Raw genomic sequence first — 23,154 nt, forward strand, 5'->3', positions numbered from 1 at the left:
GAGAAACCAGCAAAAGAGCATTTGATTAACACTAACTAAAGTAGTGCTATCAAGATTAAGACCTGTCAACAAGACCACCTTGAGGAGGGCTGCTCTTTAGAACAAATTCCTTATGTTATTGAGACCATGTAGTTGATCCAAAAATGAAGTTATCGTTATTTTACTTACTGGAATTTTCAAATCTGTATGACATTCAACCTTCTGTGGGACCTAAAATGAGATCTTTAGCAAACTCTAGACTTTTTTTTTTATTTATTTAAAAAAACAAACAAAAGTACACACTACTATTCAAAAGAATGCTCATGAAGGCTGCATTTATTTGATTAAAAATAGTAAAAACAATAATATTGTGAACTATTGTTACAATTTATAGTAACTTTTCTATTGCAATATATTTCAAAATGTAATTTATGTGATGACAAAGCTATATATATATATATATATATATATATATATATATATATATATATATATATATATATATATATATATATATATATAGTCAGTGGCGGCTGCTGGTCTTTCAAAGAGGGGAAGCTCATTTTCAGCCTACATCATAAAAATTGTCCATTTATTTTATTAATTGTCCATTCATTGTCCATTTATTTATACGTAAATTCTGCCATCGTGTGCAGTTTGCTAGCTGGCTAGTTCACCCTCAATATAACCCACTTCCTGAGGGGGCCAGGGTACATTCAAACACGTGTTGCCCCCATGGTGGCCTACTGTGGAGGAGTAGAGCGAGCTACTCCGTCAGCATTTACTGATGCGGTTATCTTGTCCTGTGACAGGCTGAATCAATCAATCACCGCAGCACCGTGGTGCTCGTCCTCAGCATTCAGCGCACATCGCGGGCACTTCAGCCAAGCGGATCGCTGAGCATTGTGCGAGCCAAATTTGATCAACAAGCGCATCTCCCCTGTGCCATGGCATTCAGTGATGAAGATGATATTAAGAGGAAAGAGCAAAGTGATAAAGACGGCTAAGCAGGAGGGGGGTTGGGAATTTAGGAAAGATGGAGGCTGGGAGAATGATGACAAAAGACAGATGGAGAGAAAGAATATTTATATCATCTCAAATACAATCAAACATCCACACAATGTATAGACACAAAATATGCTACACTTTGCTCTTAAAGGAATCACTTATAGTACATCAAACCAGTTGCAGATGCTATATTTGGAAGTCGACAGCTCCCATTTCCCTTTCAGTTTCATTTTATGGACAAGAGCAGTAGTGTGAATATTTTTCAAATATTCTCCTTATGTTCTACAGAGAAAAAAAATAAGGGTGAGTAAATAATTATTAAAGGATTATAATTTTGAGGTGAACTATTCCTTCAACAGTGAATAAAATTAGCATCAATAATTTTTTTTGCTTAAAAAGTCATTTAAAAAAGGCCTAGTAGTATAAAGTGTGAACAATTTGAACAAACCTTGACTAGTTTGCTTTATTTTATCTGTTGCCCTAAAGAAGTTCTAACTTTCCTTCTTTTTGTTTGTGGTTTCTTTTTTTTCCTTCTCTTTTTTCTGCATTTTAATGTTTAATAGCAGCCGTTGGCTATCTGTGGGCACAATTATTAGATATCCGCAGAGAGAAATTGAAAAATTAATCATACTCTCATAATTTTACACATGCTCTGATCCTTGAAAAATGTCACATGCTTGCTTTCAGATCAAATATGCCATCCGGAGAGCCGAACAGACTGCTTGTGCACAAAACGATTGCATTAATATTGCAATTAAGAGATTATTTACTAGCGCTGCCTTTCATATTCACGCATGCTAGTTGAATTATTGTGCTGTAAGATCTAATAATAACAGAAATGTTTATCATACCATAACAATAAGTATTTATGAAGATAAATTACAGTCAAATACAATATGAGCATTTCACTAAGACGTCTTATATTACAGGATGTTCTGTTGATAGGAGAAGACATTAGGGAAATTACCCACAAACCCTCGGTAACCCCCCTGTAACACACACGACCGGCATAGATTCACACAAACAGAATCACATGCACACATCCACAGGGTTAAAAAAAACACACACACACACACACACAACAGGAAGACAATATTTGCATTGTGCGTACACAGTCTTGCTTTCTGTGCAAAGTATGCAAGCAAGAGCTAAAAACAATAGCGATAAAAAAAAAAAAGCTACTAAACATAGACAATAGACTCAAAACAAAACCTCCCTAGGGGATTCAAAAACTAGGTAAAATTAAAATAGAATTTAAAAAAGTATTTACATGTAAAAAAAAAAAAGAAAAAAAAAAAAGAAAAATTTTATATACACACACAGACAGACAGACAAACATATATACACATATATATATAAATATATACACATATACATATACATATATATATATACATATATATATATATATATATACATATACATATATATATATACATATATATATATATATATATACATACATATATATATATATATATATATATATATATATATATATATATATATATATATATATATATACACATACATATATACACACACACACATACATACATACATACATACATACATACATATATATATATATATATATATACACACACACACACACACATACACTTAAAAATTCATGATTAAATACTTAATTTTAAACATTTTTGATTTCCTTTACATTTTTATTTGTTTATTTTATTTTATGTTTTTTGTTTGTTTTGTGTTTTGTTTGGTTTTGACAACTCTTTCGCCCTCTAAAACCCAAACAGATCAATCTAAGAACAATATATAGACAGTCTATCAAAATCTTGACATATAGACAGTATATGCAGCCACATCATCCAGACCTACTTTCAGGGAAAGCTGGGAATAGTAATGGCGTAGTGGTTTACAGTCTAAAAATAAGGACTACCGAAGGATGCCTCAATCTCCAATTCCTATTTACAGTACAATCACTCAAAGCCTTTTTCCATTCAAACAATCACACTCTTGCTCTTGTGTTCTCTCTACACATCTGTTCAGAAGCCGCGCACGGCCCTTTGTCCGGCATCTCTCTTTCCCGGCTCACAACGTCCACATCTAATCAAGCAGAAAATGCTCATAAATATTTCTTTCTGCTAGATTTCACTTTTGCATTTCACGGCTGGACATGATATTTTCCTCTTTCCCTCTCTGCTTACCTCGGGGAGATACTAATGCAAAAAACAGTGACTTATATTCAAGGTTCACATCTCTGTAGTCAAAGCACAGCATATTTGAGAGTACAGTGGGTAAGAAGTAGTAAAAAAACTAGAGAATGAGAGAGAAATAGACCGCGAGTGTGTGCAGACATAAAGGCCTGGTCTTATTTTCTGTGCCATTTGCTAGCTAGTGCTTTCATGGCCAGTCCCATTACATCATGTCAGAGGTTGTAAACAAGCAAATAACAACAGCTCACTGCCGCTCAGAGCATCTCACGGTCGCATGCCCCACCACTGCGAGGGGAATTGCTCTCTGCGTTCTTCCATGCTGCAAAACATTTGTTTCTTTATTGTCCATGTAAATAATACATCACCTTTTCCTTCCCTCCTTCCTTTCATACGGAAGAAAAAAGGAAAGGGGGGTAGGATGAAGGATTTATATGTATGGTGTGCAAAGGGGAACTATTTATGGTGGGCGTCATTCCTAGAACGCTAGGTGCCATCACTGATATTTATGGGAAGACATCACGGCACTGACAGGGAATATCATTCTCCAAATGGTACACAAGCAGTCAGCGGCCAGCACCATTTCTCTTTGGAATAGAGGCCACATCACTGCCGCACACCTAGGAAGTGGTTATTACTGGCAGGAGTGATGGCACGAGAGGGCTGTGATGAACATAACTGGGTTTGCTGGAGGAAGATGGGTCAGACTTGTTCATTCTGGACTAACAGAATGAGATTTTAGCTTTTTTATTTCCTGTAATCTTTTTACACAGGGTCATGTGATATTCAATACTTAAAAACCCCATGAAATCAAAATTTGAGGTCTGTGGCTTTGAGTCCATGGCTATTAGTTTCTAACAAATTTAGATTGACCATTTTTTTTTTTGTACATTTCAAATGTACAGTCTTTCTATAGAGGGAATACGGACAAAAACAGTCATCTCGCAAAACCACATGCAACCAACTATTAAAAAAAGACCCTCAATGTCATTACAAGGTAAAACACTTTGCATACATCTTAATCATGGTATGCTACTAGTTATTTTTTTCATGTTATGTTGCAATATCTTGTATGTTTATAATGATATGCATGTCTGTATGTCCTCCAGGAGATTCCAGAAATTCTCCTGCCAGGCTGTTGTTGTAAATAAGAATCCACTCTGCCTTGCCTGGTTAAATAAAGGATAATAATAATAGTAACAATACTTAAACTATGGTATTGGATGGTCACCATATACATACAAAAACTACCATTTAGAAGTTAGGGGTTATGAATTTTTTTGTTGTTGTTGTTTATAAACAAATTAATACTTTTATTCAGCAAGGATGCATTATTAAATTGCTAAAAAGTAACAAGAATTTTGCATTTTAACAATAACAACAAATATTAGGCACCATAACTGTTTTCAACATGGGTAATAACAAGAAGTGTTTCTTGAGGATGAATACCCATTTTAGAATGATTTCTGAAGGATCATGAGACACTGAAGAAGAAATAAATATAAATGAATGAATATGAATATAAAATTAGTTTCCTAAGACATTTCAAGTTACCACAGTTTTAAAGCTGCAAAAACTGTAGTAAGAAAGATATTTTGGCAGAAACTAAGCTTACCACAGTACATTTTTATTTAACTTTTGCATGTCAAAGGTAATTTCTTTACCTCCCCAATGCAATTACTATACAAGTTCAAAAAAAATCTGTCCTGTAATGCTTATAATTGCTAAGGTGGCATTCTAACATCTTTATGTGTGCCATAAACATCTTTATAATTCCCTCCCACGTTTTAAAACCTCTCTACAGTAATACGTCTCGTTCTGTCTCGCATATCTTGTCAATGTCTGCGCTTGCTTGGCCATTTGTTGTGAAAAAATAAGGAAAGTGTGTCCAGCTAAGTTCAATTAGTATTTTGTTAGATGAGTATAAAAAAAAAGCTTAGTTTACCACGGCAGCAGTCGCAGCAGTTGTAGTGTGAAGTTCTCCTCATGTGAAGACCGAAGAGTGTAAAGACCATCGACTCTACCGTGCGACTCCACCGGGCTGGGACACCGGCAAAGGATATTAGTATCGCTTTTGATTTCTCCTATTTTCTATTACTTGTTTCACTTCTGTTTCAGTTTTTATAACCATTTCTTACTGTGTAATTAAGTTGTTGTTTTTAGCATGTGTGTTTGGCAGTGTTATTTCTTAGGATTACTGATAAACTATACTGTCGTGATTTGTATTTGTTAATTACTTTAATTTTAGTTAAATAATGTCTGAATTTATTATGTCTGTATAGGTCTTTTAAGTTTTAGTTTTATTTAATTTGAGTTATTTTAATACTTCAACAAACTAAATGGAAATTATATATATATATTTACATTTAGTTTGTTGAAGTATTAAAATAACTTGTTGAACATAAGGCAGATATAAAAGATTAAAAGCTATTATTTAGTTGCAGATCCCTTGCGCACAATCACAGCAGTGAGTCTGTGACCCATAGACATCACCAGACTCTTGGTCTCATCCTTTGAAATGCTTTTCCCAGCCTTTAATGCAGTCAGTTCCAATTGTTTTGGGGAGTTTCTGCCTTTACCCTCCTCTTCGGCTGGTGAAATTCATGTTCAATCGGATTTAAATCTGGAGATTGACTTGGGCAGTCTAAGACTTTCCATTTCTTTGCCCTTATAAATTCCTTGACTGAACTGGCAGGGTGTTTTGGGTCATTGTCCTGATGCAATATGAAGCACTTCCCAGTGAATCTGGTGGCATTTTCTTGAATATTGGTAGGCAAGATAGTTTTGTACCCTTCCAAATTCATTCTGCTACTGTCATCATACATGAAGTCATCAGTAAAGTTGAGAGGGCCTGTTCCAGAGATAGCTATGCATGCCCCTGCCATGACACCACCTCCACCATGCTTTGCAGATGAGGCTGTCTGCTTGGGATCATTGCAGTTCCCTTTTTTCTCCACATTTTTTTCTTTCCCATCACTTAGATAAAGGTTCATCTTTGTCTCATCGGTCCATAAGCACAGGTCCAAAACTCTTCTGGCTCACCTTTGTGCTTTTTTGCAAACTCTAATCTTGCCTTTCTATTTTTGGTGCTGGTCAGGTTTGCATCTTGCTGTGTAGCATCTGTAATTCTGTGTCAAAGTCTCCTGAGGACAGAAAATTGTCAGAGCATCACCCCAGCTTTCTGGAAGTTGTTGATGATTTTACAGACACGTCTTTTAGGATTCATTTTCACAGCTTTTATGATTTGTCTGTCATCAACTACTGTTGTTTTCTCATCCGATCAGGTCGTTGTTGGTTGCTGGTGTGGCTGGTGGTTTCCAAACTCTTGATTTCTCCATGCCCTTTGTTTTTGTTAGAGCTCTAACTGACTTCCTCTTTTCTTTTAGCATTCAGATTGCTTGCTTTTCTGTCAAAGTCAGCTCCCTCGTCTTCATCCTGGTTTGTGTGTGCCATGATCGAATGCAAGATTCAGAATGCATAAGTAATGGATATAACTGATACGACACATTCCCTGCTTTTAATATCTGAAGAATTAATGCAACAGGACACAGCTGATCACTTAGAAAGACCTGTGAGGCAACTGCTCCAATACTTATGCTCACATTAGATAGAGGGATGAACCTCTAAAAGTGCTGAACTTCTTAGCTGGTAAAACATCTGTGTTGAATCACCCAATAATAAAATGTGACATTCTGTAGTTTTGTGTCATATTCATCTTTTAATCATATTTGTAAATGTCTTGACTCCACAGTCGACAGAGCAATTTTGTCTTTACGGTTCCAATACTTTTGGAGGGCACTCAAAATTTATAAAATTTATAAATGTGTGTGTATGTATGCATGTATGTATGTATGTGTTTGTACATATACATATACATGTTGTTTTTGTTTGGCTTAGTGTTATGTTAGAATCATTATTATACTCATACCTTTTGTTCTTTAATATTTTTAATTGTTTTTAGCTTTATTTTTTGTTTTTCATTTAAAGGTTAAGTTTTGAAATTTTGTTGTATGCATTTGTCATTTTTAATTTATTTTTAAAATGTGTATAGGCAGTATTTATAAAGTTTTAGCTTTTAGTTTTGGATCTGTTTTTAGTTGTTTTAATACTACAATTGATTGCTTCTGTTGTCCTCATTTGAAAGTCGCTTTGAATAAAAGCGTCTGCTAAATGACTAAATAATAATAATCCACTGATGAAGATTTGATTCTGTGAGGCAATATATGCATGTCAGATATAAACAAAACAAACAGCTGCAGCACATCATCATCAAATCACAGGACAATCACGTTTATTGGAATTGTTCAGTGTTGAAGTGCGTTGCTCATCGCCCCCCCGGGGAATGATATGGGAAGGGCCAGCAGCTAGCTAGCGACACGCAGAACCCCAGGACTTTGCTCTGTCAGCCGCGGTCTGGCTGACGCGCCGCTCTCTGAATGAACACTGACGTCTATTATCCGCCTAGCGCCAGCAGATTATGAATAAGAAATAAAAGCTACCTCAGCTACAGCACTTCTGCATTAGTGACGGGTGGGCACCACGAGCGCACACACATCTGTACCTTCGTTCCAAGCCTCCAGAGCCCGACTGAGATGCCTTAATCTGAGAAACGAGCAGCTACACGGATTACCGTTTTATTGAAACAAATAAGTGTTTTAAAAACGGGCCGAAAGGCCTAGTTTCAATTTCAATAGCTCGTTTAACCCTTATCGTCCCGATTCCTCGGGGGCCATTCTATGTTAATTGGATCTCCACTGCATTTGCATTGGGGGTGTTAACAAGCACAGTCTATGAATATTAATTACCCAGAAGTTTTTCGTCGTCTGAAAAAATAAAATAAAAATACTTTTCTTGATACATATTAATTCTGTGAAGTTTTTTAAAAGAGAAACACTCATTAAAATTGCACAAGCCCCACGCTCAAACGTATCCCCATGATATTGTGGCATCTTTAACTTTATCCCTAATAAATTGGGTCATATTAGCCGAAACAAAAAGAAATGCCCTCCACTTTATAGTCCTTTCATTTGCTTGTATGTAAACAAAACTAACATTTTGCCACACCTGCCAATAGCAGGTGACCTGTGAAAAATTTACCGGCCATTAAACTGTATGTGCATTATTTCCTAAAACAACAGGCAGAACAAATTGGGGAAGCACATTTAATTGAAATATTTATGTATTTATTTCTCACTAAATATCACTATAATCCTCTTGAACTGTAAAGTATTTCATTGTAATTTTAGTTTATATAATAATAATTATATTAATTTATTTTGGTGGAAAACCACATAGAAGGTTCTCATACAAAATTTTCTTTTGTTGACGACAGATTTATCAACCTTGGTGATTACAAACTTGATAAGATGTTTGGCACATGTTACATTTTCTTTGAGATACTAAAAACACTTATCATGAGTGGCTCATGTGAACAGATCACAGTGCTGTGCTTCACTCTAAAACAGCCAGTGCATCAGATTACATATTTATAAAATTTCAACGCAGTCTTTATGATTTCGTAATTGTGTAAAACCATACCACATTCTCAAGGCACAGTTAAGAAATAAATACAGTTACCGGACAACAGGAGAGTAACACTCTTTCATATACTCGCCAATGCTCATTTTTACTCGCATTCGCCACTGGGAGATTGTTAATTTTAGGCTCTGTATGTAAACATTCCAATTCAATGACAACACAAGATCATGTGAAAACGGGAATATGTGCATTACTGCGTTTCAAAAGTATGAAATGACGTCGTCATGCATTTCTTTTAAGGCATGCACGCCGCAGTGATGTTTGATTGTTTGAAAAGCGTGAAGGATTACAGAGAGACAGAGGTTATTCTTTCATGAGAAAACTCAAGTGGTGCGTTAAGAAGAAATCCTCCCTTGCTGCTTTTGGGACTCCAAATAAGCCATCTAATACTAAAACAACACGGATGCATTTCCCAGTGCAGCCACAGTCCGACAGCTGCTGGGAACACCTGCTCAGAGTATAGAGTTCCCCTCTTTAAGGCACACACACACACAGGCATCAAAGCCCATCCGGTCTCAACAGACAATAAGAAGTACTTCATACTCACTAATGGTACCAGCATAGCAAACACCTATGTATGCATGCATACGAATTGACCCCCATTTTTAAGCAAGGGTATATGGGAAGTGGAAAAATAGGATGCTCATTTTTTTATATACACACGCAGTGATGCAAAACCCACCCACTCACGCATATGGACACACATTTGGGCTCACTTTGGCAGCCTCTTCAAATGCATACACACATTCTCTCACTCCACTACTTGTCTCCATTGCTGACCATTTGACCTGATATCCATTAGTAAAACAGTTTCCAGCACGCACTCTAACGTAGAGGCTCTCCACAGTGGTTCGGCCGATCCGACTATCGCATGCCAGCGCGGAGAAGCCCCTCTCATCGCCTCACTGTCAATCAAACACCGTAAGCAGGATGCAAACTAGGTGCATTTTATCGTGTGTCATCGCTGCGGAGGAGATCAGAAACGCCATTTTGACGACGCAACTACTACCTGCAGATTCCAGACAGCCTGTTCTAAATATCCCTCCTGTAAATGAGAGGAGTAAAGCATCGGGGGTATTGGGGGGTGAGAAGGGCACTGCCAGAGGGATATATTGCCTGCAACAATTAGTTACGATCCCGAAAAGCAATATGCTTCAATTGTAGCAGGCTTTGGAGAATCACGCACAGCATGTTTCTGTTTTTTTTTCTCTCTCTCCTTGCAAATAATTATTTCTCCTCTCTTCTACGTACAAGCACATTAATGTACAATTTCAATCTCCATCTGTACGATTATGAATCAGATCGGCCATCAATCGGCAGATCCAGCCGAGAGATTCGTCCCGTAATAAAACTGTCACCTGTTCCAGGATAAAGACAGATGTTGCCAGTTGGGTGATAACATAATTAAACCGTTCAACAAGGGATTCCATAAAATTATCAAAATTGAAGGAAGCACTAGCGTTTTACCAATAAAGCAATTTGGGGCAATATGCGGTGTCATAACACCAATCTCCTGCTCAGGATTTGCAATAAGTTGGAGGCTCTGCCTTTCTTTAGTGCAATCTGACAATATTAACAGTTTACAAGCAGATACCTTAAAGCGAAAAGAGAGTGAAAAAGAGCACAAATGTGTGTTTTCTTCACCCTCTCTCGTCTTTCCTCTGAGTAGGGATGCAAAAATTCTGAATTTAAGAGTTTGATTTGTTTTCAATTCATTAGTTAGAATCTGAGGCTCACAGGATGTTAAACTGACATGTTATTGTTAATGTTAATATTTAACATGTTAATGTCATTCTATATAAAAATATAATACTATTTGAAAATAGGTTATAATGCATTAATATGCATTAACATACAAATGCCATAAAATAATATTTTCAGATTTTTTTTTTAAATAATGTTTTAATATCTTGTGTATAAAATATATATTATTTTATGTGCGTGTGCACTATTTTAACATCTGATTTTTAAAAATTTAAATATTATGTTACATAAAATATTACAACAAATAAAAATTGAAATATGGCATATTAAAGTGTATATTACATTTGCATACATTCATACATTCATTACATGCATTTTTTATAAGATCAGTTATATCACTTTCCTTGCATATCATTAAGTTTTAATTCTACTTCCTTAAATTTCATTTTGAATTACAATACTGTATCACATTTGCCTCAATTCTATTCACATTGAAATGGAGTTTGATAGGCATTCTCAAATCACTTCTGACTGATGCACAACCCTGCCTGTGAGCAAGGTGGTGTCACTCGTGGGTGTGCGTGCATGAGCATGTTTATGCATCTTCATCACAATACATGCTTTCTGCCACTCTTGAGTTTGTTTCACGCTGCATAATGCAGGTACCTGTGCTTACTCAGACTGAAGACATTACCTCATTGGCTCCTAACCCTCCTCAGGGGTCAGAGGAAAACAGAAGTATAGAAAAAAAATTCATTGCTAATTGCTTAGCCTTATCTTTTGATTTGTAACAAAGCATGATTCTGTCTGAACAAACTGAGATGAGTTTGCCCTTCCATCAAAGAACAGCACTTACTAATGCGGTATCTTTTCTGTGGTTTTGAGATGATGGTGGTATGCCTTTGAGTAAGGGTGCTCTCAAATGTGATTAAAAAAAGACTGCCATGAGACAGGGCATTAATATTTCAAATTTAAGGGCAGTATCAGCAGAGCAGGATTCCTGGCAGGCGCTCTGCAAGTCTGAGTCAACCGCTGCTTGCTTAAACATGCAAGAGATTAAATATGCACCTACTTAATCACTCATAACACATCAGGAACCGTGCCATATAGAGGCTTAGATGCACAGAAATGAGAATGAAGAATGTGCAAGATGAAGAAAAACTGCAAACAATACAATCGGTTCTTCAAGGCAGCAATGAGATAAATGGTGAGCAAATCGAGACTCTAGCAAAGAAAAGAGAAAGAGCCCAATAATCTCAACAATGTCTCAAGCTGTGCTATGATTTGTCAAGATACCAAAGTCAAACTCAAATATGTCTCCTCAGACTTTTCCTTGATCAACTAAGCTACACACCCTCTTCACAGTCAATCAAACCCTTCCACAGCCCATAAACAGGATGTACAATAAATAATAATAAAATTTATTTCAGGTATCATCTTTGCATGCAAGATCAGAAATGACATTTTCAACTATATTTAACAGTCTAATCCAAACTAATGCATAAAGAGGTATCAGAAGGCTCCCAGATGGATGATCCTAGAAACTGAGCTGGATCAGAAATTGACGACAACATCCTCGTTGTACAGCTATTTTGGTGTGCTTCACACAGGTTGACTTCCTGTTACAGAAGCAGCAAAAAAAAAAAAACTGCTAAAAACACCCAAAAAAATGTTTTGCTCTTGTATAAAAGCAGGCTGGCTTTATTTACTTTAAATCTTTATCTCTCAAGATCATCTTCACATCCTCATCAAAAGATGTTGCTGAAAACCACAACTTCTCTTTCTGCCTCGCTGAGTGCAAGACAAAACTCTGAGCGCTCTTTGAAGAGGCCCGAATAACAGCCTGTGACGGAATGCAATCAGTACGGGATTGACGGCAGTCTCGCTTTACGTTGCACTGAGAGTACCGTGCATTGTGTGAGATCAGATATAGGCCAGCACGATTCCAGGTTTTTCTCGGGGAGCACATGAGAAATTAGCTATATCAGATCGCCGTGTTGGTTGTGTGGCCATGGAAGGATGTTTGTATTGTGAATGGGGAAATTCCTGTGGGTGCACTCACTGCTGCAATGAGCGATGGCTGACATGCAAAAAAAAAAAAAAAAAAAGTACATAAATATATTGTCATTTGTGTGACACTATACAAAAACACATCTAAACCAACTTTTAAAAAAATATTAAATCATATTATAAAGATGTGTTATTATTAGGACCGCCAATCAAATTATTTTTCTTTTTTATGTGTAACTAACTGTACTTACTGAACAAGTTAAATCAACAACCTTAGTTTTTACATAGTTTCTTTTGATATTTGCCCTAAACCTCTTCTCCACTGCTTTTTCTTGGAATTGCATCCCAACTATATCATAAGGATGTTCGCAGACATGTTTTTTCCCCAATCTTGTCGACCACAGACCACAACAGAGATTAATTGCTCTTTGGAGATGGCGCTTTTGCCATAATGGAAATATTTTGCATAAATGCTGACAGGGGTGGTCTGTCCCTTTAATTTTGGTGAATTATATGCATAAACCATTTAAAAAGTGGACCTAAATTCTTAAATACAAGGATAAAAGACGTTTGAGGTGGCTTTATTTGAATCTAAAGGCTCTATTCTATCTAAAGAACTCCCATTTAGGGACACATCTCTTTTATATAAGGTAATAGCACTGGGGATTTGACTTCCTAATGGAGATGTTTAAATGAAGCTTATGGTCTACTTCCCCCCAAATCTGACTAGTTCAAGAAGATAAATTCCCCTGTCAAGGTCGAGATGATCAAACAGATTACAATTATTTTATCCCTCGTCTTTATTAATGAGCACTGTCTTTCACAGTTATGTCGACTAATCAGGATAGATGATATGTCAGCCTCCAGGTTTGTTGTTTTTCACGTATTTAAAGAGTTGTAGGGGTTTATAAATTGAGAGATAATAAAACCGTACAGCTTGTCAGAGGAGAAACTGGGCTTTTGGAGGTTTAAAAAGGTCACGCTTTATGTACTATGTGCACAACACAAGCAAAGAGACTGATCTGTTGTAAAAGCTGTCAATTATCACATAACTGAATCCTTGTTCTTGGAAAAAAACAAAGAGCTGGTTTGTAATGAACAAAATGAAAATCCAAAATTTAATTTATAAGCTATGACATTTGGACTACAACATTGGCTCTGTTCAGAGCTGCCTTAAGGAAACTTGAAGGGACAGTTCACCCAAAATTGAAAATTCTGTCAATTTTTACTCACCTTCGTGCCATTCATAACCTTATTTGAAATTACTTTCTTCTACAGTTCTACAGAACAGATAGTCATTGGGGTCCATTATTGTTTTGGACCCCATATGCTTACATCATATGGACAAAAACAGTTCCTAAAATATCTAACAACAGGGTACTTCTTTCTTTCTTTCTTTGAGAACGGCTTGTCAACCCACGGAAGAGCGGGGTGGGGTGAGCAGTGCTCATTAGCATTTAAAGGGCCATGCATCGAAAGGGGTCATTGTGAACTAGTGTGATTTCGTTAACGAAACCCATGATGAAAAATGTTCGTTGATTAGCTTTTTTCCCATGACTAAGAAGAAACGAAGACGAGAGGACAATAAGGTCAATAAACAATAACTATGACTATATCAAAATGCAATTTCGTTGACGAAATAAGACGAATATAAAAAATAAAACTTTTACCAAAACCCCTTTTTATTTTCATCAAAAAAAGGAGATAAAATATTACTGCAGACTGCTCTACACACCGCTACTACATGAGCTTTCATGCAGGTTGCTAGATATAAAGAGATCAAATCCCCAAATCAGAGCTTCGCTGTTACAAGGATACATTTTTTTCCCGGTGTTTTGCTTATTTTAAGCAATCTGGCAACCATGCGCACAAGCTCACTCCTCATTGCTGAAGCGCCGCCGATGATGGTCTGAAAACACCAACAAACAAGCTGGAGTTTAGCAATCTAAATGAAAGTGTCACTCAGCTAGTCTGTGTTCTGTCATGAGATCTCGACTGTATTGTTTGCGATTGTGGTTGCTGAATAAATGCACACTCAACTGCTGTTGGTTTAATAGAGAAATAGGCTATTGCAATTTGGAATTAGTGGAATTACTCGGAATTTCAATTTTAAAAATTTTCGTTTGTTTTACCAGTTTTCATAATGTCGACCGAGAGAGTGCATAAGTCTTTTGTATTAATATGTATAATAAAAAGCTATTTGAGGTAAAATAAACAATGTAGCCCTATGAGTTCACATTCTATTGATTTGTTCTTACTGGTGAAAGTGCAATAGCCTACCTGAAATGCAAAAGTAAATTTCTCAAATGACAACAATAATTATGATTATAATTTTGAGCAAAAACAATTATCAGTTTAAGCATTATACAGCATGACAAAAATGCTCATACGTTTCGTTGACTTAACCTTGACTAAACAAAAACATGACAAGGTTGACTAAATATGATTACTAAAATGTACATTTGAGTAAGACTAAGATTAAAAAGATTGCCAAAATTAAAACTGCTGTAGGTCTATGGTTAATTAATAGTAATATTATTGTTAAAATGTCAAGTTTTCATTGACTAAAACTAGACTAAAATGTTGAGACTTTTAGTTGACTAAAACTTCAATAAAACTAAATAGGATAATTTGACTAAATATGATAACTGCTAAATATGAGCCCACTGCTCCGGGTGTGTGTTCACGGTGTGTGTGTGTTCACTGCTGTGTGTGTGCACGTTGGATGGGTTAAATGCAGAGCACGAATTCCGAGTATGGGTCACCATACTTGGCAGTATGTCACTTCACTAAAAACTAACAAGGACATTTAACACGGGACTAAGACTAAAATTGAAAATAGCTGACTAAATTAACACTATTGTGAACAGAGCTGTTTTGGACAAGTAAAAAAGGTGTTTGTTTACACTAACATTGAGAAATTTTAACCAAAGTATGTTTTAGACTTTTAATTAAGGTCCCTAAAGAATCATATTAACTTGTGCAAAATGGGCATCCGATGACCCCTTTAAATGGAAACTATGCTCCACACAGAAAAACTATCTTTTAATGGTAGTTTTAAACTGCACTATTCTGAAAAAGCTGTTAAAATAGTTGTTGTTAGTCACCATAAACAAGCATGAAAAAAGCAAAAGATGGTTCCTTCACTCACCACAGTTATAATAAAACTATGAAGTAATGTAAAATACTACTATTTTTTTTCCACTTTTTTTTTTTTTTTTTTTTTTTTAGAGTGTCAAGTGCACATCCCTGATTCAGTCAACCGCTCTGGCGTTCAGCCTCTCTTCTGCCTTCTTTCTCTCTCCATTTCCTTGCATTCGTCAGAGACATAACCCTGTTGTCTCAGCCGAGTGAATCAGATTGAGCCCCTGGCACAGAATAAAGGCAAAGTCAACAGGAATTAAGTTTCAGTGCAACTGTTTACTCAACTGTGGCCTGCAGTTATTGAAATCTTATCCATGGTTTTGTGTGACGACTGCGGTAATGAATTCAGTATGCTTGTGATTTTCGAACTGACAACATCACGCTGTCCGAGAAGCACACGACAGACTGAAGCAATTCAGAGGACAGGGGAAGGCGAAAGCGAGAGCCAATCACAGATGCTTCAGATTATTGATTGACAACGATATACTCTAGTTACAGATTGATTTCAAGCAGACTGAAGGGAAAATCAAGATGTCAAATGGGTTTTTATTCCTATACGTAATCCAAAATAATCATTCTAATTCACAACCAACATCTTACCAAATTAAACACAATACAAAATCAATATCCCTTCTATGAAATAAGACCAAAACAAATCAGTTTTGGGTCATTCCCTGCTTTCAAACCAGTCGTCAAGCAGAACTGTCCTGTTTGCTTTAAAACCAAGGCATTGCACTCTTCAGTTGGACGACAGCAGTGTTACTTCGACAGACAGCTACTTCAGAGGCTCCCCATCCCCACCAAACAACCCTTGACAACATCCCCCATCATGCCATGGGGTGCAGATAACACACGACTGGCTGATCTTTTCAATGCTGGCCCACTCAGCACGCTTACGTGTGGCCAAACGCAACACTCATACAGACAGAAAGAACTCGTCTGTTTATTTCAGTGTGAGTGAGGATGTTTTGGGCGCTCTTGGTAAATAATAAAAACAGCTGCAACCCTCCAAGCTCCAATGCTTTGAAAGGAAGCTCTCTGAAATCTCGGCCTGAGTGTTAGGGGTGTTTACAATGCGACAGGTGAAATCTGTGGTGTCCGGAGGGATGCAGCACATACACGACTGTCCATAAATTCCATTGCACCTATGCATTTGTCCGTCGCAACACGCCTGATAAATATTTCACCTGAATGCAGATGCTGTGGAGTTGCCGGGATAAACACATTGGCAACCAAAAACACAATCACAGAAAGAGCACTTAGTGCGTTTAAAAATTCAAACCGCTCTCAATATACATAAATAATCATAATAATGTGTTTATGTACTCTGGTTGAAGGGGGGCAATGATTAAATATTTACAAGCACTTAAAGAGGGGAGAGAAGAATGCTGTTGACATGCGTTAATAACAGACAGGTGCAAGAATGAAAGAAAGAAAGGTAGGAACATGGGTAGGGAAGAACAAACGAATAAAGGATGGAATAATTGAATTAAGAAACAAAAAAAGAAGAAATTAAAAAGAGGAACAAAATGAACAAATGATCAAAAGATAGATGGAATGAATAAAAAAATTAAAAAGAAAAAGGGAGAGGAAGGAATGAAAGAAATAGAGAGAGAGAAAAAGAAAGAGGAAGCAAGGAAAGAAGGAATGAACAAAAACAATGTAAAGACTTAATAGAAAGAAAGAAAGAAAGAAAGAAAGAAAGAAAGAAAGAAAGAAAGAAAGAAAGAAAGAAAGAAAGAAAGGATACAAGGATTGAATGATGGCTGAAAATGAGAAATGAAAGGAGGAAGGGAGAAACAAAATAAAGAACTGATCAAAAGATGGAAGGGCATCAAAAAAGGAAGAGGAAGGAAGAAAGTAATGAAAGAACGAAAGAGCATAAGAGCAAAAGCAAGGAAGAGCAAAGAAAAAAGAGCAAATGAAAAAAGAATGCAGAAAACTAACAAATAAACAATGAAAAGAAAGAAAATGAAAGAAAAAATGACATAAGGACAAAGGAGGAAGGAACAAAAACTAATGAATTAAATGGTGAAAAAAGAATGAATTAATAAATGAATGAATGAATGAATGAATGAAGGATAAAAAGAAAAGAAATGGAAATAGGAAGGAACAAACAAACTAATAAATGAACAAAAGATGAAAGTAGCAAATGAGAAAAGAAATTGAGAGGATGAAAGGAATAAAGGAAAAGAAAAAAGGAACAAGGAAAGAAAGAATGAACGAACAAACGAATGATGGAAGGACTGAATGAAAAGAAAGAAAGACCTGCTGCTGCTGGAAGTTGAAGAGGTCAGATACTGTGATGTCAGAGGAAGGAGTGGCGCTCTTGGATCGAACTTCTCTGTGTCCCTCCACAGTAGGTGGGGCGCCGTTCTGATTGGCCGTTCCGTTTGTCGCCTCTGTCCCCGACTCTTGCATCATGACTTAAAAACCTGAAGCAGAAACACAAAACAAGTGTCAACAAACTCATATTTAAAACAATTTCTCTCAAAAGTCAAGTTTCCTTTTGTCCTCCTCAATTTCACTTTTCCCACTTCTCACTGCTCTATTTGCAAGCATGACTCTAGTTTAATAATAATAATAATAATAATAATAATAATAAACTAAAAAAAAAAAATTACTTTAACACTTTTGTTTCTTGTTTCTTTCATCCCATCACATGCTGAAAAGGTGCGAGCTTAAAAGAAGCTATTTGTCCTTTTTCGTTTGTCTTTCTTCTTTCTGCTCGGCCTGAAAGAATGAAGAAACAGCAAAGAGCAAATGGGATGGGAACCCAACCTCGGTCACGTCTCAGCAGAGAGGCCCAAGAAAACACACTCGCTCACAAACAAAACTTGTTCAATTGAAATGGATATATTTACTTGCATTGCTCCCAGAAGAACAACAGCCCGATGGCTTTTTAATGGGAAACAGGGCAGGGGAGTCAGTCGGATTACAAATCGCCCAATTCAAAACTTCTCAGCTAACGTTTGCATCCTGGGTGTTGAGTTAACGCCACGGTTCTGGGCCCGCACACAAATAAACAAACCTGAAAATATTTCAATGTACTTCCAAAGTATTTCCAATAATACATTTTTGGTATGGTATCCCGTTTTATACACTTTAATGATGCCTATTCAGACGCACAAAAGGCTTTTTGTTCTTCCAAACGCTTCTCAACTAACTGCGTTATATTCTCAAAAGTCTAGTTTTCTCCTTCAACACACTGATCTTTCCACGTCGTCCCGAGACAGACACTTAGATTTATATATTTTGCATTCATGGCGGCCCTCCTTGGCATTGAGTGCCTCGTAGCCCCGTTTCAGACCATCTTAATGAAGCTGACCAAGTCGGGCAGAAGTAAATTAACTTGGCTTATTAATTATTGATATGAGAAAGAATGAATGCCCTTAAAGCAATGGGTGCTAATCACATAGGCAGGTGAAAATTGAAAAGAATTCAGATTTATAATGCTGCCCCCTCTCAGACAGTAATAAGGCACTTGATAATTGTTCAACCAGGTTTGCAAGGGAGAGGCCATTGCATGCCACATTGGGCATTGACCCATCTGGACCACTGGCGTGCTGTGGCTCTTCAATTGTCTGTTTTTGATAAAGCAGATGTACTGTAAACAATAAAATTGTGTGTGTGTGTGTGTGTGTGTGTGCGCGTGTACTCACCGGCCACTTTATTAGTTACACCTGTTCAATTGTTTGGTAACACAAATTGCTAATCAGCCAATCACATGGCAGCAACTCAATGCATTGAGGCATCTATGTGGTGAAGACGACTTGCTGAAGTTCAAGCCGAGCATCAGAATGGGGAAGAAAGGGGATTTAAGTGACTTTGAACGTGGAATGGTTGTTGGTGCCAGACGGGCTGGTCTGAGTATTTCAAAAACTGCTGATCTACTGGGATTTACACACACAACCATCTCTAGGGTTTTCAGAGAATGGTCCGAAAAAGAGAAAATATCCAGTGAGCGGCAGTTGTGTGGATGAAAATGCCTTGTTGATGTCAGAGGAGAATGGGCAGACTGGTTAGAGATGATAGAAAGGCAACAGTAACTCAATTAACCACTCGTTACAACCAAGGTGTGCAGAATACCATCTCTGAACGCATAACACGTCGAACCCTGAAGCAGATGGGCTACAGCAGCAGAAGACCACACCGGGTGCTGCTCCTGTCAGCTAAGAACAGGAACCGGAGGCTACAATTCGCACAGGCTCACCAAAATTGGACAATAGAAGATTGGAAAAACGTTGCCTGGTCTGATGAGTCTCGATTTCTGCTGCGACATTCAGATGGTAGGGTCAGAATTTGACGTAAAGAACACGAAAGCATGGATCCATCCTGCCTTGTCTCAACAGTTCAGGCTGCTGTTGGTGGTGTAATGGTGTGGGGGATATTTTCTTGGCACACTTTGGGCCCCTTAGTACCAATTGAGCATTGTTTAAACGCCACAGCCTACCTAATCAAAATAACCCAACTGCAGTTTGATTGAGATTAATTGGAATGCACAATGAAAAAACATGATTTTTTAAAATCTTATCTGTTTTTGCAAATTAACTCTTCATATATATATATATATATATATATATATATATATATATATATATATATATATATATATATATATATATATATATATATATGAATGAATGAATGAGGCAAAATATATATATATATTTTTTTTTTTTTTATATATATACACACACACATACACACATATTATAGCCTATTTTACATATAAAAACTTAAATATATAAATTTATTTTATATAATATTTTGTGTAATTATTTTTTTAATTTAGTTACATTTTTTACACATGTACAAGTGATTAATTAGAAATACTTAACTGCACTTTAAATCTGAACTGTAACAACAACTTTACTTCTGTATGTTTTTTCTTTTGACAAATAAATATAAATTCAGAAGCAGTTACCCATAATGCACTTTTTACATATAATAAATGGAAAGAGGTCATTTTTTAATTAAAAAATAATCCTGAAATTCACAATTTAAAATAAACTTGATATTTCCAGGTTTTTCATGACTGCGGGAACCCTGAAGCCCTTCCATCTCATATTTTATTTTTGTCTCCAAAAACACTGAATACACTACATAACCTATTTGTGTAACTAAACTACTCCATCCTCAAAATCATCCTTTCAATTAGAGACAAATGGACCAAGTACTCGGTCCTCCCACAAACAAGCTGTGGCTTGTTTAGCAAGCTTCTCTCTCTTTCTGTCGCTTTTAGGTTTTACTGTCTCATTTGTTCTCTCTCCTTTTTTTCATTGTGTTCCATAAAAGAGGGTGATAATGGCTATTATGCATGCACTGTCATTCCGTACTAAATTTTCATAATTACAAAGGAAGGGCGTAAATTTGCGAATGCGTGGCATCACTAAAAGTAATCATGAGAATACGCCGGGGGGCTATTTTAATGTATGCAAAACTAGTGACCCACAATAAAGACGTGAAGCTGCAGCGAATGCAAAGTAATGCACGCGCGCCTGCATCCACGTCTGAAGAGGGCCAGCTAAAATTAACACCCAATTAATTTCGGAATTGACAAACAAATGAAACCCATAAATCTACTTTCTCATTAAATTTCGCCATGGAATAATTCAAAAGCTGCAATATTGCGACCAAAAAAAGGATGAAAGAAAATGCCTGTTATCAATCACAAATATCAAATAGATGGAAGAAAAAAATAACCTGGTGGAAGGGCATTAATAATGTCAATGGCTTTATGAATTAAGCTATTGTTTTAGTGTCTTATCGTTATGATTCCAGCTTTGGATTTCTCCTCACTTTGATAACAAAAGTGCAGCTGTGATTTTCTGTCGTCGCATTTTGGATGCAATATAAGCACGAATAACAGACAAACGCATATAAAACCAGCAAGGGTTCATGAGAAACAGATTTGTTTGTTTACAGTGTTTATCGTGGCTTTAAATAAAAAGAAAACAAAGACATATGGAAAAAACTTCAATATAATGGAAATTCCCTGAGATTAAGCCCCCGCCACCAGCCACCTACCAAACAACCCTCTATCATCAGATGTCTGCGCCTTTTCCGCACAAAACGCTTGCTTGCTAAACACAACAAGTGTTTGGAACAAACAACGGATAATACAACAAGGTCGGAATATGTGCATGTTGACGTTTTGTTTGGTTCATCTGATATTGCGAGCACACGCATCCCACCCGGCCTACATAAAAGCATGAGCAAAAACAGAAAATCAAGAGCTTTCTCCCTTATTTATTGTTTCCCTGGATTTGACTAAGCGTTTATGGAGAGAGTGTGTTTGTGTGTGCCGTGCACCAGGCCGGAAAGCAGACTCCATCAGCGTAAAAAAGATGCTGTCATTCCGGTACGTTCTGAAAGCCCACCTGATCTTACAAGCCTGTGTTCTCACACCACCCCTGTTTACAAAAGCACCCAACAAAAGCACAACATTCTTACGCTCCAGATAAGTAGTCACAATAAGGACGACAAAACCCCGTGATCACACTGTTGTTTAGGTTCTACCTTGTTGCTTGTCTAGACAATACAATGATTTGTGCGACTGAAAAGGTGTGAGAGCATCTTGAGGTTTTCTTTTCTGCTTTCCCCCCCAAGGATTCCTGATGAGTAATGCAGACAGCTGTATTTTGGCTAGGGATGGTGGTGTGAGCAAAATTACCTTATGACCTTACATTACGAGACATTTTTATATTGCAGTAAAAGTATATATGGCAATATAGTTAGTTTTGTATGAAATTCAATCCCCAAATAATTGTATAAATTGTTACAAAACCATGCAGTAATGCCTACTCTTTGACATATCAGCAAATTAAATACTTCTTCATTTTAATTATCCTCTTTTCTTATTTGGAACTTGGACACAGTCCAAAGTGTAAAATTATGTCCATCACATTAAAGCACAGAGATTTACTGATATATAAATTCTGGCCTATAAAAATAGGCTGATAATTCTTTACATGTTACATTCAATAACAGACAAATGTACAATAAAAAAATGCTATACTATTTGGTCAAAATACAATAAAAAAATTCTGTGAATGAAGTGAAGTCAGGCATCACAACATTATAATATACAATATTAAAAATAGATATTCATTATGAGATTTGATTATAAAACTAAGACATAAACCCAAATGTAAAATTATTCTGATCATATGTACTGAGATGTACTGATATAAACATTCTGGCTGATACTGCTAATTATATTCATGCTATGGTCAAGAACCGATAAATGGACAATTTTATTGAATTTTATTAAAGAATTATATTCTACTGTATAAAAAAAAAAAAAAAAAAAAAATTATATATATATATATATATATAAGATATATGATTTTATATATTTTTTTTAATTATTAGAATTTTTTATTTTTATACTAAGTATTAGAGCATTAGCTGATGGCAAAGGCAAACAAAATGTAAAATTTACTAAATTTACTAAAAAAAAAAACACACAAAAAATAAACCCCAAAGTGTAATGCAAGCTCACTCAAATTGACAGTTCAAACGTGGATGTGAATCCTCCTCAAAAATCTGTCTGTTACATATCTAAGCCAGATATCATGCAACA

The 23,154-nt window shown here is 36.3% G+C and overlaps 1 protein-coding gene across 5 annotated transcripts in view; it reads right to left on the reverse strand.

The window, feature by feature from the left end:
• Positions 1-23,154, reverse strand: part of LOC306879626 (forkhead box protein P1-B-like) — a 198,780-nt gene that overhangs the window by 90,564 nt on the left and 85,062 nt on the right. For all 5 annotated transcript variants that reach the window (XM_079432724.1, XM_079432723.1, XM_079432727.1 and 2 more), the window contains one exon: positions 17,835-18,001. In XM_079432724.1, the coding sequence (XP_079288850.1) occupies positions 17,835-17,990 (156 nt within the window). In that variant the 5' untranslated portion in view covers positions 17,991-18,001. The remainder of the gene's footprint in view (positions 1-17,834; positions 18,002-23,154) is intronic.

The sequence above is a fragment of the Barbus barbus genome (assembly GCF_936440315.1).
Source record: "Barbus barbus genome assembly, chromosome: 13".
Classification (NCBI taxonomy): Eukaryota; Metazoa; Chordata; class Actinopteri; order Cypriniformes; family Cyprinidae; genus Barbus; species Barbus barbus.